A 19,888-nucleotide genomic window follows, 5' to 3' on the forward strand; every position below is an offset into this window, starting at 1 on the left:
AGTCAGAATATGAGTCTGATACTGCTCCATAGAGCTGTGATTATGGGGCGTGTTTCGAATGAACCAGGAAAAAAAAATGCCTCTGTACTCAATTGGATAGACCTACAACCAATAAGAGCAACGGAGTGCGTGACGTATGTTAAGCGAAGCATAGTTGTTGTCCACAAAAATCAAAGCGTNCTGCAGATGGCACGGCTAACGCTCACCAGTCCCCGCAGCCTTCCGTGCGGCTTCCATGACGCTATTTTTTCCAGGACGGGAGAGACCGTGTGCCATCTTTTTTTGTCGGTTTTTTTTTTTTTTTTTTTGTGGAGCTATTATCCAGAGGAGGTTAGCAGTTAGCTCCCGGATCTGGTCGAAGCAACCATGAGCTCCGGGGAAGGAGCGGAGGAAACCACGAAGGACGCCGGGGACATAGAGGTGTTCTTAAAGAGCGGTAAGCCCAGAATGAGTGAAGCAGTGAGGGGGAATGTTTGGTCCACACACGGGATGGACATTGTCCCCCATCCGTGTTGTCAGTTAGAAGCTCTCCTGTAGAAATTGGACTCTCTGTAACTAGCACACATTAGCTTTATTATCACAGAGTTAATAACAAAGGGCAATTCTCCTGTTTATATCTCTAAAACGTTCCTGAATTATTATTTTTTTTAACCCTGAAATATAGCTCAGCGTTTGCTATATAGCTAACTTTCTGAGTTAGCTTAAAACTGTGAGTTTGTAGTTGTTAGCTTATTACCGTAAAAAACCGTAAAACTTAAAAGAGAGCACTTAAAAGTTAAATAATAAAAAAAAAAAACTGTAGTCTTTAGACTCTGTCTGAAATGTTTGTTTTTAAAGCTACTCAGGATTAGCCTAGTTTTTAATAAGTGATGTATTATCTTTTACTCATGAGCTGGTTGAATATTTATTCTACAAACATGTCTGATATTGAAGTTCTTGTTTAATCTGTAAAGATTGAAGGATTGGCTTTTTCAGTTTTAGCCGAGAAGCTAATGACAACTGGCACAGATTTGATGGATCCTGTCTGCTGGGCTACAGCTTGCTAGCTAGTTTAAGCCCAGCTAGCTTTGGGTTTGGAGCGGACCAGCCTGTTTTATGTCATGTTTTTGTGTGCGTTCAGAGGAAATGTAGATAATGCGTGTCCGTTAAGGACAATGCAGTCTGCTGGTGTTGCTGTTTGTTGTTTCCCATGCTGTCAAAGCGAACACAGGCTATGTAAACAATACATGGCGTGGCACATAGAAGCTGGGTGTGCACCTAACAGCCAAAGCTAGCTTTGTCAAATAGCTTCCGAAGCTTAGCTCTGCATTTCCCTCCCCACGTCAGCTTCTGTCTTATTGTAATAAAACGACTATAGTAGCATGCACTTAACGTTTATTTTTACGTACTGTGTAATAAAATGCTAATATGCTAATAGATAGGTATGCTAGGTGGTGGGAGCCAGATGTGGGCCTGTAGTCTGTGCACTGGCTGCAACAATGGCTCATAAAATGGGAATTCCACAACTCCTTATGGAGATTTCTGCGGTCCTATAAACACAGGTTATGATTTGAAATGTAGGTTATATCTTTATTTAACGCAGCATAGAGAAAACTGTGAGCTGGGCGTTTGCTTGACACTTTTAAAGGGTTAAACAAACTATAAAGGAAGGTTAGCTTAGAGTGGTGTATTAAAACAAACCTATTCATGAGAAATAGCATTTATTTTGACTTTGACAGACTTTATTGTCATTTTGTACACACAAAGTTTATACAAAAAGCAATTGCATTCAGTACAGCTCTCAAGACATTTTCATTTTTTTAAAGTGCTGCATTGATAAATGTAAACATAGGACTGTATATGAGTTACAGTTTCCAACATTTATACAACTTTATACAATACTCAGCAGTCTAATTAGCCTAGTGAACTAGCCCCACCTGCCAGCGGCCAAAATCATTTTTGCCTGCCAGTGTTCCAGCTTCGATCAATGCCCCAGGCCCTAGAACTGGCGGGCCAATCACAATCCAGAGATGTCTTCTGAATTTCTGGATGCAAAGCGGGCGGGGTTTTGAGGGTGTGACGACAAAGCTGAGCGACGCTGGAGAAAGCACAACAAGGAAGATGGCAACAACTATTGAACAGTTGTCGTTTGACTCAGCTTTGGAATCAGTTTTGGAACAATTAGACTTGAGGTTTTTGTTAAAACGTGAGCAAGAAGAGGCTCTACGTTCATTCATTTTTAAGGACGTATTCAATCTGCTGGACCTGCATCAGATGCTTCGAAGCCTCCTCCCAGAGGACAGCTGGGAGAACAGTCCATGGTGGGGGTGTGAGGGGTCATTGATGTTATGGGCTCAGGACACGCAGCGCTGGGATGAAATATCTTTAATGGAGGGAAGAGGAGACCTGATGATCTTCTCTGCTGTTCTCACCACTCTTCTCACCTTCTTCCAGTCTGAGGCGCTGCAGCCTGCACACCACACAGTGAGACAGCTGGTCAGAATGCTCTCTATGATGCTTCTGTAGAAGGTGGTGAGGATGGGTGGGAGCAGGTGCCCTACTTGACCAGTGTTGCGCAGATGCCAATTTTTCGCCCCGACACCTGGCTTTGCAGTATTTGCCAATATCGATACCATAGCTATACCATTTATTTGAAATTAATGTGTGTATATATAAAGAACTGCATACTACTTGGATGTAAAATAATTGCCATCATGGCTTTGTCAAGCTGCTGCCTACCTTTGTGAAGCAGGAAAAAGACAAATACAAAGTCAATCCAGTAGAACTTTTTATTGCCTACCTGGAATGGTTTACAATAGTTGAATAAACTTTTGGCTCTCAAAATGGTCTCGGTGCCCTATTTATTGGTACTTGCTGATATCGATACCACCATTTTAGTGCTGGATCAGGGTCCCACCCAATACTGGTATCGGCATCGGTGTAACACTAGCATTTACTATTTGTTTAGGTTTTGAAGTAAGACCGCAATAGGGTTCTTAAAGTTGTTATTGTGGAGAAATACAGGTGTCTCAGTCAAAGCCAAAATGTCTAAATTACCGTAAGTTTATTTGGACATTAAAAAACAAAGTCACATTGTGTTTACATTGGGGCTGAAACAGTGATTTGGATTAATCGTGATTAATTGATTTTTAAAACAATATTCAATAGGAACATCAAGATGCCGCAGAAATGGCTGATAAATCATGCGAGGTAGAAAATCGCTACATCAGAGCTAGGGCTGAAACAATGAAATTAATCGTGATTAAGCGATTATTGAAATAATTGTCAACTAATTTTTTAGTAATTGATTTATTGTTAACTGTAGTATAGAGACTAAAAGATATCTTTAGCTGACAGAGGAATTCACCTAGAGCAATAATTATTCCAAAATTGTAACAAAAATATGTAAGCCTTTAAGCGTTTGCATTTAAGATAAAAAAAAAAAAAGGTTTTCATCTGTCAGTATACTAATCGACAGATGAATCCATTTGCAAACTAATTGTTAGATGCAGCTTAAGTTTATATGGACAGTTTTGTTACTGAAAGGCTGAAAAAGGATATTATGAATTCGCTTTCTACAAAATTAAGCAGCCCTTCATTCACTGGAGTATAGAGATTCTAAAAAGTGCCATTAGCTGAAAGAGCAACCCACTTAGAACAGTAATTATACCAAAATTGTAAAAAAAAAAAAAGATATGTAAACATTTTTCATTTAAGTAAAAAAAAACTTTTTCATTTGTCAATACGCTCTATCCAGAAACTGATCCGATTATTAATCTTTTCATCTCAAAAATAATAGACAGATGAATTGATTTGCAAAATAACCATTAGTTGCAGCCCTACTTATCACATGTAATTTAAAATTTGAGTACCTTAAAGGCTTCAGCTTGAGAAAGCTCTTTTAATTGAGTTAATAGTTATTTAATTCAGCCAAAAGGTCACATTTGTTACTGGAGGAAATATTTGCACTATTAAAAACAGGCTACCTAAAGGGCACCAGGCATTCACTTCTTTTCAGTGTAAACATAGTTTATTTCTCAATCAAGATATTTTATTTTATTTAAAATATGGAAATTGAGAAGTCGTCTTTGTGTTTTAAATCAGATGATATTTTTTTTTTTCCTGAAACCCAGGTACTTATATAAACAAACAAACAATCATCTGTATTGTTGATCTTCCACTTCTCAATCCTCAATAGATCCTCCTTGGCCAATGAGGCACAGTAAGACTATGGTCACTAAACCAGCTATCAGTACCTTTGGTGAAATGTGCTGCTGAAAAATAAAACCATAAAACTTGTCCGCAGGACATTAGTCATGTTTCCATCCAACTGAAATGCAAACTTATAAAAGTAAAAAAAAAAAAGGAAATGCAAATGTGTTGTGTTTCCATTTGGTTTAAAGCAAATTAACCGAGCAACGCAAAGAGTAACGTCGCCACACATCATGGTCCATTACATTTTCACTCATTGTTGTAATAAACAGGCAGCATTTCAGCACTGACCACAGATCAGTAATGGAGGAAAGTTTTAATGAATGTCGCTGTCTGGTAGGGTGTTTTTACCTGAACATGTCGGCTCATAATGATGATGCTGCTTCCTGCCTGGTTTACTCGCATAATAGGAACATCATGGAAGATGCAGACAACAGAAACAGCTGATCAGGTAAAAGTTCGCTACATCAGAGCTAGGGCTGAGACCATTAATTAAATTAATTGACCATTGAAGTAATCTTCAGCTAATTCTGTAATTGATTAATCGTTAAATGTATTATAGAGACGGTAAAAGGTGCCTTTAGCTGACAGAGGAACCCACCTAGAGCAGTAATTATACCAAAATTGTAAAAAAAAAAATGTAAACATTTAGCAAGTTTTAGTTTGTCAATATGTTCTATGCATAACTCATCAAGTGGACAAGTTTTAGTTTCACTTGGTTTAGTTTAACAAAAAGACTATCCCATTATTAATCGAAAAAGTAATCAACAGATTAATCGATTTGCAAAATAATCGTTAGTTATAGCCCCCATCAAAGCTGATTCTACTTTGCGCATTAACCCTGTGTTTCCCAAAAACTCAAAAACCACCTCAACTGTCTGTAGAATCACTTTATTTTATTTTATTTGCAAATTTAAGCGAGCTTTTTTCAATTCTTTTTTTTTTTTTAAATATTTCATAACTTCCATCACACTTTTTTGATGCAATACTTCAAATATTGGTCAAAGTTGATGGAAAACGCACCTATAGTTTGGAGTGCTCTAGATAAATGGTATGTTTTTTAGTTGGCTTTGGAAAATTCAGATTCTAATTAATTAAAAAATGGATCCTCTATTATTCTCACAGGCTTTATGACCATACATTTCCAAAGAAACCTGCAAACTTTTTTAGGAACAAAAAAGTTTAGAAGAGGCACCAGTTCAGTTCTGCGTCTCATTAGCCATATTTATGACGCTGCTGGTGTTTCTGGTTCAGGATCGGAGTCGTCAGTGGGTTGAGGCTCTTATGCTATGAGCAGCAAAAACGCCTGTGCTGCTTCATTTTTGATGCTTGTACGAGTTTAGTTCTGACGCGCAGCAGAAGCATCTTTGCTGCTTTAACTGCACGGGGGAAAATGTGGGTCTGATGCGTGTTGGGCCGAGCTACCCTATCCTTTCTTTGCCTGTAACAATGGCAGCTATATATGCTGTGATCAGTGGGTAAAAAGTAGTTTTAATATGTTTCTAAGTGAGACAGTCCACCTGGAAACTTTATCTGTGCAGTCAGTTCAGTCAGATTACCATCCTGCCTTCAATTATTATTTCTGTCAGAGCCACCCAGACCCCAGTATACAGTGCGCTGTCACTAGAATCCCATTCAACAGCAGCCTATGGCCCGGTCGTCTCCTCGTGGAAGGCGTTTTTCATGTACGTAATCCAAACTGCAGGCACTAGGACAATAACAGTTAACATGTTTTACTGTCAGATTTCGGCATTTTAAGTTAATTTAGACGTTGATAAACTGTTTCAGAGGAGTGATCATAGTGATCTGTATCATCAGCGAAGCGTCTGTCTCCCTGCCAGCTCCCAGATCAGCTTCTCTGATTGGTTGAATTGGCGAATCAATTTTTCCAACTCCAGCAGCTGCTGCGTTCACAGCGCGTTCTGCGCGTCAGATGCTCAGAAGCTCACGACGCGCTGCTTCAGCTGCTCAAATGCACTGCTCCTGATGCTCAACCATTGACTTTGCATGTAAACTAGCTGCTCCTGCTGCTTTAGGTGTGAACGTAGCATTAATGTAGTTGAAAAACTTCTTGAACAAATTTTCCTTTAGCTTTAGTTATTGCAGTTGCTGATGCACTTTCTCCTCCCAATTAGTTTTCCTTCGACTCAATTTTTTCTTCTTGGGTTGAGCACTGTGTGGCGTATCTTCCTGTAAAGGATGTCAGAGTGACTGAATGTCTGCCCAGTCAGCAGACTGGACCATGACAGCTTCACCTACTGACCCAGACTAGGAGGACAGCAAGAGGTCAATAGGATCTAACATCTGTTTTTGGTATTTTAACTTTTATAAGATGTTTACATTTTCCTGAGACCCTGAGTTTTTAGATTTCATTATCTGTAAGCCATAATAATTTAAATCAATTCTTGAAATATTCCACTCCCTGTCGAAGGAATCTACTTAGAATGAGCTTCGTTTCCTAAAATGAGTTGCTAAAAAATATGCACTTCTGTATAAACTGGAACTTATTGTACAAAGAAACGCAAATCAATCCTAATGCACTTTCTGTCCTGCTCTGGACTTTGGTGAAATGTCAAATTTAAAGGAATAAGAGGTGCAGTAAACAAGCAGGAGAATGCAGTGTATTGACTTGCACCCTTTGACTCCAGTGGTTTTGTGTTGAGCGAGATAATAAGCCGCAGAGGGAAACTCTGTATCCGTATTGAGGTGATCTTTGTGCTTCCTCCCATTGATGAAGGCGAGAAGCGATTTTGTTAATTGCACATCAATAATTGTGGGAGATGCAGTTATTTTTCCTGTATTGTTACATTCGTATGGATATCACCTCATTCTTGTAACAAAAACCCTATCTGTAAGTTTAGGTGTGCTGCAAACAGCTCCTTATCGCACCTAGAGCGTATTATTAACTTCCAAAGCATTGCAGATCAAATGTTTTTATGCCTTTTTATGGCGATGATGTAACTACTACAGTAGAAGCTGATAAATGGCACTCAGGAAGCAAATCTGTGAACAGGATGTTTAGTTCTTATTAAATATCTCATAAGAATAAAATTTACTATTTTTTGTATTGGAGTGAGACAAAGATGTTTAAATGGTGGTCATATTGCTGCACTGAGTCTTCGCTGCCAAATATCTATAATAATGGTACAAAAACAGCTAAAAAATCTGAAAACATTGGATTTTAATATAGTACCACACATGATGTGTATGCAAAGTATATTAAGTATATTTCTTTTGGATTATAATTTATTTCATGTCTGCTGTGCAACGTTGGTTAATCCAGCCTAGATTGATGACAAAATGTTAAAGATATTCCAACAGCGCTGATTTCAGCTTGTTCTGATGTTTCCAACTGATCTATTGAATTTTCCAAAGAAATGCTGCCTTGTTTTTATATGTATGCTCTTAGCTATTGAATAAAATAAAACCAAGCTGATTCGATGAGGCTTTAAATCTAACGTTGCTGATTGGCTTCTTTATAAAAGCTTCTCTTTCTTCAGCCTGGCTGGCCGGGAAGTGAACTTTGTGCTTAACGACAGAAAGCCGTTTGTTGGAGTATCTAGTTCAGAGTCAGTCATTCGGGTTGTGAAACTAGTGTGTGAATAAGCTGCTAACTTTTATTAAAGGGGGTGGTGGTGGTGGTGGTGGTGGTGGGGGGGGGTTCTTTTTGTTTTGCTTGTGAACTTCCTCTTCATGTATTTGAAAAGTCTTGTCATGACTTGCATAATTTTGTGGTTCTTGCCTCAAGCTGCTTTTTCTCTCTCCATATCAGGCCTCATACATTCCTTTTTTTCCATCCCTTCATCATTTGTCATCTCAGATTTCTGCTTTTTTTCTCCCACCATACCCTCTGTCTGAGCATTTCCTCTTATTTTAGTTTTTTTATGTCTGTATCATTTATTTCAGTGTTATGGGTCTGCTAGACGCTTCCCATCCTGCTATGCTGAAGGGAGTTTTGTTTTGGTTGTGTTGTCAGTCATTAAAGTTAACTTCCAACATGGTTGCTCTGATCGTAACAAAGACGTATTTAATGATTGACGTTCCTCATCCTTACAGAAGAATTTCAGCAGGAACATATATCCAATTTTAAAACATATGGACAGCCATATTGTAGATGTTTTAAGGACTAAAACTAAATCAGTCGTATGTTGGCTAGTTCCCTGAGTAGATATCCTGATTGATTAGCTTCTGTTAGCTTAGATCAGCTGCTTAGTTTCCTCAGGGGGACTCCATAGAGAGCAGAATGGCTAAAGCTGCATTTAGTGGATATCTATTCGATATTTGTCTTTTATTTCAGTTCAGTTTATTTTTATGGTGCCATTTTACAATAAAGCCAGATCAAATGTAGTCTGGAAAGTGTTAAAAAGTAGAGAATTTGATTTAAGGATTGTAGGAAATTTAGGGGAAAAAGGATTTTAAGTTTTTGTCCAATGATTTTGACCTTTATATACTTTTTTCTGCCTTCTATGGAGGGTGGCGAGTGCCACAATACAGTAAATAAGGAAATAATTATTTAAATGTGTAATATTTGAAATACACCCATAAATTATTTGATAAAGATATATATGAATTGTGTGATTAAATAATTTATTTTAGGAATTGAACATTATTATTTTATGATGTATTAAAATATTTGATGTTCCTGGTGTTCTGGCACACCATGAATTAATCTTAACTGTTACCTATCTATCAAAGCCAAAGAGGAGGGGCTTGATTGCTTCCATAGAGACCTGATGTCTAATTGGCTGCTTCTCTTTGATAAAAGTAACCAGTTTAAAAAACATGTTGGCATTTATTTACACATTGGATGAGAAACTCTCTATGTCTCTATGTACCTTGAAAAAAAAAAAGATAGTTATATCAGGAAAAAACTTCATAAAGTAATAAAGTAAAATAAAATTAACATATTTAATTGGGGCCCATATTATTAATTATATACTCATTAATTAGATTCTGTATTTTCAGTTTTAGAATTATTCATAGATTTAGACAACTTCTATTGTCATTTTGTTTCACAGAGTTTATACAAAACAAAATTTCGTTTTGTACAGTTATTATGAGATTTCCAAAAAAAGAAAATTAAAAACAATCCACTGGACTTTGTTTCCAAGTTTGAAGAGGTTTTGCTTCCCATCCAGGAAACTTTTTCAATTAAAAAGGTCTGGAATAGCGTTGACTTTGAGGTCCTTATGAGATTTCCATTTCTTAAAGTGCAGAAGTGATCAAATGTAAACTGTAAGGGAGAAAAAAAAACAAAACAAAACAAAAAGACATGGTGCAAAAAAGTTTTAATAGATTGACATATTCAAATCATTATTTAATAGTTTATGTACCCCTCTTTTTGCTTTATTTCTCCCTCTCTTCTATTCTTAGCTTTTTCCTGCCTTGTTGCCTTTCTCCTTTTATTTGTATGTCTTTACTTTATTAGGTTTCTGTAGGTCCTGTTGATCTATTTAAAAATATTTTTTAATTTGAATGTATCATGTTTAAATCAGCCGTAGTTTGAGAGTGATTTTTCTTTGTAGTTTAAGTTAAATGAGCATTTAGACATGTTTCCCTCCAGGTTTTCAGTTTTCAAATGACCTTGAAAGCTGGCCTGTGCAGAGTCCATTGTTTCAGGACATTACTATAAAATTAGCATGAAAAATTTAGCATGCATGGATCTGCATGCTAATTGCAGCTCTCTTTCCTTCTATGTGGCTGCAAACCCACTTTTAAGTTCATTACCGCCACCTCAAGACTTAGACTAAGACTTAGACAACTTTATTGTCATCTTGTATACACAGAGTGTACACAAAATGAATTTTTTGTTTATACAGCTTTCAGAGAGTGAATGAGCAGCAGAGAAAAGGAACGTTTCCATTCATAAAGAGCAGCGGTGATCAAATGTAAACATTTTGTGAGAGACATGGTGCAAAAAGGCATTGATGTGGAAGTTCTGACCAGTGCAAAAATAAATAAGTATATAGGGTGCAAAGAAACGGTAGAAAACATTTGAGTTGAATTCTATTAGGTGTGATGTTATCAGTCTGATGGCGGTGGGGAAAAAGCTGTTACAGAACCTGCTGGTCCTGCATGGAATGCTTCGAAGCCTCTTCCCAGAGGGCAGCAGAGAAAACAGTCCATGGTGGGGGTGTGAGGGGTCGCTGATAATGATACGTGCTCTGGACACGGCTGGACGGAGAAACCTAGTGTATTAATCTTGTTGTTGTGACTAAAATCTTGTTCCTCTGCAGTTTTATAAATTAAGTTTTACTAAATTACGATACTATTGCAAATGCAATTAGTTGCTCAGCCCTACTATCGACCCAGGTTTTAAAATTGATGCATCCCTAGTATAAACAGTTTTGCATGATTAGAGAAACAATTCTAAATGTTTCTGTTTCCATCCTTTTTATATGTGATACTTTGAAATACACACAAGAAAACCTTGAAGTAAACAAGGCTGTTTAAAACATATTAGAACATCCTTCAGTTTCTTTTTCTATAATACGCAAAGAATGCAATTAACATGACCAAAACAAAAATAAGGGTGGTCGAATGATTACTGAACACATTAACATTAAAAACCTTACCAGTCTTTGCCTATTCGACAGCCGGGTCACTGACCTACCATTCATATGTTTGCTGTGTGATATTTGAATGAACATCCTGTGTGTTTGTGCAGGAAGGCTAGTGAAACACACAAGTATGAGGAAGAGGGAAGGAGTAATCTGATCCAGAGCCTGTGATTATGACTCAGGTCCCATTCATCCAGGATGAGGTCTGCACACACAGACGCGAACCCGGTCGCTCTTTTAGACTAATGGGTATTGATCCAGGAGATGGAGACTGATTGAGCTCCATCGGTTGAAGGTTTCCTCCAGGCTTAAAGCTGACAAGTCAGACACAGAGCAGAGGCTGAAACCTGATGTCGAACAAAGCAGATTTCTCTGATCATCCTGTCCTTTTTGGGGATGGGAGGATACAAATGATCACAGCTTTGTGTTCAGCATAGATTTTGTGCTTAATTGCTTCTCGACAGATTGTTTACAATCTGTAACCACTGAGAAGCTCCCCTGTTTTTCCCATGTGTGTTGCAGCCCTGAAAGATGCCTGGAAGGCAGGCATGTGTGAATAAATATCCCGCAGCATATTTGCTCTGGATTTCTTGTTCACATAGTAAAAACGTCCAGCACATTAGCATGAGCAGGCAGGGATTTCTCTAAAACATTTGAGTTGGTCTGCCTGGTGGTTCAAATACCTGCTTATTTTCTAAATGCTTATAATTAACACTCTGGGTCACACAAGTGACATTTCCAAGAAGGAAACAGAGGAATCCCAAGGCATTCGTAAATGAGAAAGATATAAGCCTCCCTATAGGTTGGCTTGGTCCCAGTGGGATAACCTTAAAATGGCGGATGTCCAGGACTCAGGAGTGCCACTAATCAATTCACCACTTCACTGTTTAGTAGTCCCATAGTGAATCCACACATGTGATTTCCTGTCCTCCTTATATTACATTTCATCCCTGTAGTTGTACGAAACTATTTTTACCAAAAAAGGGTTACTTCCGACCTCCTTTAGGCTCAGTTGACTCTGAAGGAGCCTTGAGAAAACTATATATGACCTCCCGCTGGTAGATCTCATCATTTGAATTTGTTTAGACCAACTTATCCTTTCAGGAGACAATTATTAGACAATAGAGACAAACTCCTATAAAAGCAGGAAGAAACAAGACTTTAACTTAATAATTCTCAATAATAATTGATAACATAAGATAACACCAGAAGCTTAAAGTCGGAGGAAAACGGCCGTTCCAACCGTTGCAGTTCTGAATTCTCCTGAGTGGTGCACGACTTTACAAGAGTGAATAAAGTGAATGTGATTGGTCGTTTATCAAGGGACGGGATTGTTGTGGCGGAAAATACTCAAGCAAGTTTGATTGTAGCTGGTAGGGTTGTCACGATACTAAACTTTTCAACTCGATACCGATACTAAGGAAAATATTCGATACTCGATACCATTTTCGATACCACAAGGATAAAAACAAAGACTCCAAAATTCAACAGAAATATTTTCATTAATAAATAAAATACAATAAATAAATACAATAAAGGTTTTATGCTGTGCACAATATTAAGCAAGATTGATAAAAAACCTTCCTTGGCTATGCTTTGCACACATAGCAATGACACTAGCCAAACCGGTTAAGAAACAAAAATAATTCTCAGCAGCTGCACCTGTTAGAAAAAAAAAGTCTGAAACTGAAAAGTGCACAATCACACACTGTTCTGAAAGTGCATTTTCCTCTATTCTGCACTTTAGATGAATGACTGCTTAGGTGCCACTGGTGGTAGCACTGTATCGATACTTTTAAAAACGAGTATTGTATCCGGATACAACATTTCAGTATCGATACTTTTTTGAGTTTCGATACTTTTGACAACCCTAGTAGCTGGTTTGTCGGAAGCATCTTGCTAACCAGTTAACAACTTAGTGCTAGTAGGTTCCCAATAGAAAATTACATTGGGACCAAGTAGCACTAAATTGGTGACTTAGAAACGACACTGTCAAGGAACGCTATGGACAGGAGAAACATGCAAGAGGAGGAGAGTTTAGTGTCGGAGGTCGTGGATGAGTCTCCTCTGTCATAAATTTTTTATTTAGAGGAGGAAAGTGAGGATGAAGATGTTTTGGAAGAGGACGTCAGGGTGGCAGAAGCTTGGTTTGGTGTAGAAGGCTTATAGTCGTACATGTTTGAGCCCTTGCCTCGCAATGCTGCCAGTTCTGTTAGCTCTACGCCTGCTGAAGACACAGACGTCCATCCCAGTGAACACTGGGACGCAACTCAATAGTAAAGGAAGTGATTCTTATTTCAGCCGTTGCGTATATTAGCTGGGACATATGAATCAAGATGCTATGACCGAAAAAATTGGATTGACAGATTATAATAACTAACTGGCCTGCATAAGATAACGATTTAAGGACAGGATTTCTTTTAAAAATAGGAATTTTTTAAATTTTGAGACAATATGGTCTGATAAAGAGTAGATTTATATACTTGTTTAAGCGCAGAATGATTTGACATTTAAATATGATTTCTCTACGACTTAAATGAAATTATGTATTTTTTTTCGCCAGTACAGCATATATATTCTCAAAGTTCTACAGTGGTGTTTCATGTCACTTAGTTTTTCTATAAATACCCCTAATTCACATGTAACAGCTCTTAATTCTTGATTCACTTATATTTATATTGACATTGGTCATGATATTGAAGAAAATCCTCCATTGGTTATCACTGAAAAAGCTACCAATCCATTAGGGCAGATTTATTCAGTCTGGATTTCCTTAACTGATACAATATCAGCATGAATCACAGGTACTTTTGTTACTCATTTTGTAATGTGAAATGGTAGAAAAGACTTGATCCAGTGATATTACTCAAACAGAATAATAATCTTTGCCCATTTTGACCCATTTGTTATTAACCAGTGGCCTAGACACTTACAAGCAGAGTCTGTCCATCCGCTTACTTATCTTGGTCTGTGCATTCTGACATATATTGTTTGGATGATAACTGGCCGATTTCTGATTTCAGTATTTGATCTGAACGTCCCTAGAATTCAGTCAATTCCTATAATCATTTCAAGAGCAGAAAAATGTATCCCTTTGATCCCTGTCAATTAAGTTGAAAAAACATCTTACAAGTCAAGAAAAAAGGTGAAATAATATAAGAAAACTACATTATGGAAAAACTGACATCATTTGAGACTTCAGCAAACTCAAATGGAAGAAAAGTGGATGAAATGGAGAACATTCAAGACAAAAAACAGGGACAAAAATAAAGAACTAGATAAACCAGATGGGACAAAGGTAAAATAAAGAAATGGCTCCCACCCAAAAGTTTAAAGTTATGTTAAATTGAATGTGAAGTGTTTTATGTACATTGTTTATGTAAAAAACTGTGAAAAATACTATTAAATAGTTGAATGTAAAAAAAAAAAAAATAATAATAAGCCTAGTTAACAATTATATTTAGGTTTGTAGAAATGTGTTTCTTTCACTCTCAGTGTTTTTCATGAATTTCTTATAGAAGCACATCTGTTATTTTTCTTAATATATTCGGGAAAGCTTTCATTTCTTGTTATTACATTGACATTCATTTTTGCCATCAAAATATCCATATTTTTTGAAGGTCTTGTCCTGGATTCCATTAACACTATTGGCTTGAAATTTAGATTTTCAAAGTATTTTACAGTGCAGTGTGTGTCGGAATCAGATTTGAAGTAAGAAAAATCTGGATTAGTCTGCATACACTTGGTATCAAAAATCCATGAAAGCAGTTCATGAAGACTTAAATGGCTATAATGATTCTTATTTAAGGGCAAATAATATGACATGCTAAGAATGACATGCAAGAAAAGACCAGAAGTGTAGACCTGCTTGCCCTTCTCCAGGGCAAATCCTAATCTCCCAACAGAGGAAGCTCTTTTCTGAGACTTCTTTGAAGGATCTCCTATTTTTCTTTGTGAGCCATAGATGAATGTTTAATAAAGAGCTTAGGCATATTTTTCACCACAATAGACTGGTAAAAAAAAAATCCCATCATTAAAGCCTCAGAAGAATAACAGTCCAAAACTTTGGAGAAACCAAAAGATGCAGACAAAAAAAAAAAATGCTATCTGTTAATAGTTTTATCTTCTATCTTAACTTTGGCTTTGAATTAAAAACCGACACTTACACCGTACTGTTTAAACATGGATCAGCTGCCATCTTTTTTCCTGCAGCATTTCCTTCAACCTTTTTTATGGTGTCCTTCTCCAGCTGAAAACCTCTTGCTGTGAAGAGGATGTTTGAGAAGCATCTGCAGAAATCAGCTGGAGCAAATTGTCCACACATTCCTTTGAACATCCTTAACATTCAACTGGGAAAACGGTGAACAGAACAGGATATTTGACCCCAAGTTAACCACCGCAAGTCTGATTAGTTTAAGTCAGCATCCACTCCTGATTGGTTATGCATTTACATAACTTTAAAAATATACTTACTTTATTTACCATAAAACATTGAACATCTTTGTTTTCTTGATGTGCAAACTGTTTAGCATTGCCATTATCAGCCAGCTATATGAGCGATGGTTGACTTTAGTGAAACTAAACTATAAAAGTATTAAAGGTGACATGAGATTAATCTTAAAATTTATTGTCTGTATTTTTTTTCTTTTAGCAGAATCAGGCCAATTTAAAGAGAAAAAAATCATGCTATTTACAATAAAAGAAAAACAGTAGTATAAGCTTGGAAGTATTAGCTTTGAAGCTAATACTTCCTGTTCTACAGCTAAAATAGAGCAGTATGCTAAGTGATAAATAAACCGCTTAATCATGATTGAATCTATTATTATATTAATTGTCATTACTTTGATAATTGAATCAAACCATTCTTAGAGTCAAGGTGCACAGGGTCTAAAACAGGCCATTTGCTGAAAGAATGACCCACTTAAAGCAATAATTAGAACTAAAATCTCCAAATATAAACTATTAATATTTATAAACTGAAAATATACACAATTGTTTTTTATTAAAAGTATAATTTTTTGGGGGAAAAAAATATTGAATGTATATGTAAACATGTTTTTCATCTGTTTTTGTCATTTTAAATGCAATAGTAATAGATATTCCAAATATTTATTTAAAAATGTTATTAACTTAATACACCTATTTTTAGATTAATCTTAGTTAAAAGAAAAAAATAGATTAATCGATTGCTAAAGTAATTGATAGCTGCAGCCTTAAACGTTTTAAGTGTTTATTTCTTTGTCCATTCTCTTCTTGATTCTTCATCCTTGGTCGGTTTACAGACATGGAGCTCGACTAACAAAGCGCTTTGGATCAGAATTAAGAGGTCGAAGCCGTTTTATAGAACTTCTGATCTGCAGTGTTCTGTGTTTAGCCCAAAGCATGTATGATGTCAGCTGGAACTTGTCTGTGCATCTCTGTAATTGAATCCCTGAAGTGGAACAAAAAGAACCAGTTTGTGCTCCAAACTGAACACTGTTCAATTCTCACGCCGAGGCGTCCTCGTTGCTGACGTGACGCCCGTGGTAGGATGGAGAGGCGACTGTGAAGGTATCAGATGTGTTTCCGGACAAAGGTCAGAGAGGCTACATGCAGCGGCATGGAAGCAGAGCAAGTTCCTTAGCTCTGTTGGCGTGTGTTAGCTGTGAGCATGGAGGAGGTGGGAGATCATTGGATTATGTATGCTGACCTAATCTAATCTGCTCCTTATTTTTCTGGATAAATCTCTCTGTTTGGGTTCAGTCCTATGAGAGGCTTAGAGAAAAAGGTCAGGTGTTTTGTTTTTTGTGAGATAACCTCTTGTTTGTAAAAAAAAAAAAAAAGCATTTGATTACCTGAGAATTACTCAAATTCAGTCAATAAATGAAACCGATATGTCTGCAAAATGTATCACGATGCATGCCTTCATCGATACTAATTAGCTTTTTTCTTTTAACTGCTGAAATAATGAACAAGGTGAAAAATATTTAAATTTTCTTTGCCATAAGAGGTCAAGATGTATCTTTTCCTCTGCCTACAACTCCCAGAATTCCATATCTGAAGTGGAGTGCAGATCACAACAAGAGGGATTCTGTGCTCTCTGTGTTGTAGATCTGGGTTTTTAGCTCACACTTTAGGGACCATGGTCACCATAGCAACAGCAGCACCCCTTCATGTCCATGTGTGACCCATGATTTTAAAATAGATAAGGACCAGTGTCATGACTGAGCACTGTGGCTCACAGAGATGCAGAAGCTGTCACCTTGACAAACAGCAGGTGACACCAAAGCCTTCTGCCTTAAAGGCTGGTTTATACTCAGAAACCAGGTCGTCTGCGTGTGTCGCAGTGAACGCAGATATAACCCCCACCCCTTCCGCAGACACTCTGCTGCACCTCTCAAAATTGTATGTTACCGCAGACACGAGGCCTCTGATTGGTCGAATCTACATCCGCTCTACACTCTGCGTATCCTGTATGGTACCTTACCAGCTTGCTTTGTTTGTATGAAAACGACTCCTGAAGATGGACCAGCTAGAAGAGCGAGGTGCTTGAGAACAATGGGACCCTTTTCCACCTGGATCCCTGATCTTTTTGGCCCTCATGTCCCTCCTTTGTCGGACAAACTTGCCACCACTTCCTCGCCGCCTTATCTAGACCCACAGCTAGTTCTTGATTGTCCCCTTTCATTGTGGCGTGGAATAACATAGCACAGACCACGCTTCAATATTGGGCATACATAAAAAATATCTGCGACAAGCTCACTTCAACTCACTGCTGCGGGAGGATAACCAGCCCTTAAGGCTATGTACACTTAGGATGTCCTATAAGGATTTGTAATATTACCCGAGTTAGTAAATTTATACTGCCCATAGATTGTATAGAAATAGTAGTGAGAACAAATATCTGTTTTCTTACAGAATTTATTTCAGTCTTTCGTTTTTAAACTTTACTTCTGCAAGATCTGCACTCTGTGCTGGCAGAGCAACAGAGGAAGGAGAGGTTTAAAGGACTGCAATGAGTTTTTCTGAACAGTTTACAAGTTTTCAAGCTTCAGAGAAAAATTGATCATATTGTGGTTGAGTATATTTTAAAAGAAATGTAGGACTAGATCTGTACAAGGTTGTCTCATCACAGAATGGTTTTAAAAGCAATTAATTGTTTTTTTTATAGCCTGGAACGTCTCTTGTCCATGGCCACATTGTAAAGGAACTTTACTGTTGCATGGAGGAGTGTTTACGTTTTGCTTGCCTTTGTGAATCTGTGACAGCAAACTTACTTTAAACGATCATTGTCACCGGGACTGGAGTGAGAAAGGAGATGCACTCTAATTTAGTGGTTCCCAAATTTTACTGGCTGGGCCCACTTTTGGTTTTTCAAGTTTTTTATTTATTTATTTCTTTTTTAAACCCCCTGACCTAAACTATTTCTATAATTTAACAAAGAAAAGTTTCACTTAATCAGTGCAATAAAATAAACCATAATCTCTTTTAATAATACATATACTACATGTGTGATTCAACCATATTTTAACCCTTATATTCAACATTGCCACGACTACATAAACAATACAAAACCTGTCAGTTTTGTGAGGTCTGCAATGTCAAGGGAACACATGCAAAAGTTACTGTTTTCTACAATACGTCTAGATGCATTAAATATTCACAATCCAGTTACATTAATACAAAAGAAAAAATACCTTTTATTTTGAAATTCGCAAGGTAGGAGACTATAGTTAACTGGTGATCTATTACTGTAATTTTTTTTAATTAGAAGATTGCTATTTTGAATGATATGCCCTTAAGAGGATAAGAATAAAATGGTCAAATCATTTTTTGTTGTGTTTTGTAAGATTATATTTAACTTAAAATTTTTATTTTAAGATTAGCACATGATATCGATTGATACTTATGAATTGAACTTAATGGTTATCATAATATGGGCAAATATTGTATCTTCATCTTATTATATCACTATAGCATCATAATGTGATAAATGTTGGGATTGACAATATAACATGCTGAATGTGATTTAAAAAAGGTTATTTTTCCTTTAGTATTTGCTTTAGAATGGAGATAAACCTCGTTTTACAGTGAGTGCTCTCTCTCACCAGCACTGTGACATCAACTGATATTTTTACCCGGAAATTATAGTTTGTAAAAACAAATTAGAGTGTTGAAACGGGTAGAAGCACATCAAAATGTCAGCAAGTAAAATTTCTGATGTAAAAATCAAAGATTTGCTTCTTTTAACTTTCCACTCAGGAGTAATAGAAACACATGTGCAGCACACATACTCCAGTACGCAAATCTCTCGCCTCTCCGCGTGTTTATAAAAAGGATCCTGTCCCACTTTTCTCCCCCCCTCTCATGTGCCACGCTCCCGTTCTGTAATTTCTCCGGCGTGACAGCTAATTGGTGTGAGCCGAGGGAGAAATTTGCTGCCTCGTTGCCGTCGTCTTAAAACAAGCTGGAACCAGAGAGGGGAAAGGGTGCAGGCGGTAAACATGGAGAGAAGATGGAAAAGAAGGAGAAGACAGGAGGTATGTTGGATGTAGAGGGGGGTTTGGAAAGCTATGATCTGTTAGATCCTGTTTGCTCTTTTTCACATTTTTATCTCTGAAAATGAAAAAATAACAACCCAGAGTGAGTAAATAATTATGCAGAGATGCAGAGTGAGTTGAGAAAGTCTGCATAGAACTCGCTGGACAGAAAGAAGAGGAAAAATCTGTGAAATGTAAAGACTGAGGAAGAACCAGCTAGTGTAGAAATAATTGGAGAGAGAAAGTGTTGCACCAGCCTGTGTAAACAATTCAAGTTTGTCACTGAATAGTATCACCAGAACTATAGAGTGTTCACTCAATTGATTAGAAACAGTGTAAGGAATTAGCCAAAAGGGTCTCCGCTGCTATTTTTAAGAGTAAAGAGACCAAACCAAACTAGGACATGTCCTGAAAGACCATTGTGCTCGTTTTTCTTTGAGTCTCTCTGGTGCATTGGAAACTGCTTTCTCACTGTTGCCCTCACTATCACTCACCATTCCTCATTCTTTGCCTCAAAACATTTTTCACCTTCTAGGCTACCAGTAAGTTATAGAAAATGATCATCTTAAAAAAAAAAAAAAAAAAAAAAATTATTTTATATATATATATATATATATA

At 37.1% G+C, this 19,888-nt stretch overlaps 1 protein-coding gene across 3 annotated transcripts in view; it reads left to right on the forward strand.

Annotated features, from left to right (window-relative positions):
- The first annotated feature begins 226 nt into the window (after positions 1 to 226).
- The window catches only part of LOC107091851 (triple functional domain protein), a 118,890-nt gene continuing 99,228 nt past the window's right edge, over positions 227 to 19,888 (forward strand). For all 3 annotated transcript variants that reach the window (XM_015386017.1, XM_015386018.1, XM_015386019.1), the window contains exon 1: positions 227 to 436. In XM_015386017.1, the coding sequence (XP_015241503.1) occupies positions 367 to 436 (70 nt within the window). In that variant the 5' untranslated portion in view covers positions 227 to 366. The remainder of the gene's footprint in view (positions 437 to 19,888) is intronic.

The sequence above is a fragment of the Cyprinodon variegatus genome, unplaced genomic scaffold (genome assembly GCF_000732505.1).
Source record: "Cyprinodon variegatus isolate N-32 unplaced genomic scaffold, C_variegatus-1.0 Scaffold354, whole genome shotgun sequence".
Lineage (NCBI taxonomy): Eukaryota > Metazoa > Chordata > Actinopteri > Cyprinodontiformes > Cyprinodontidae > Cyprinodon > Cyprinodon variegatus.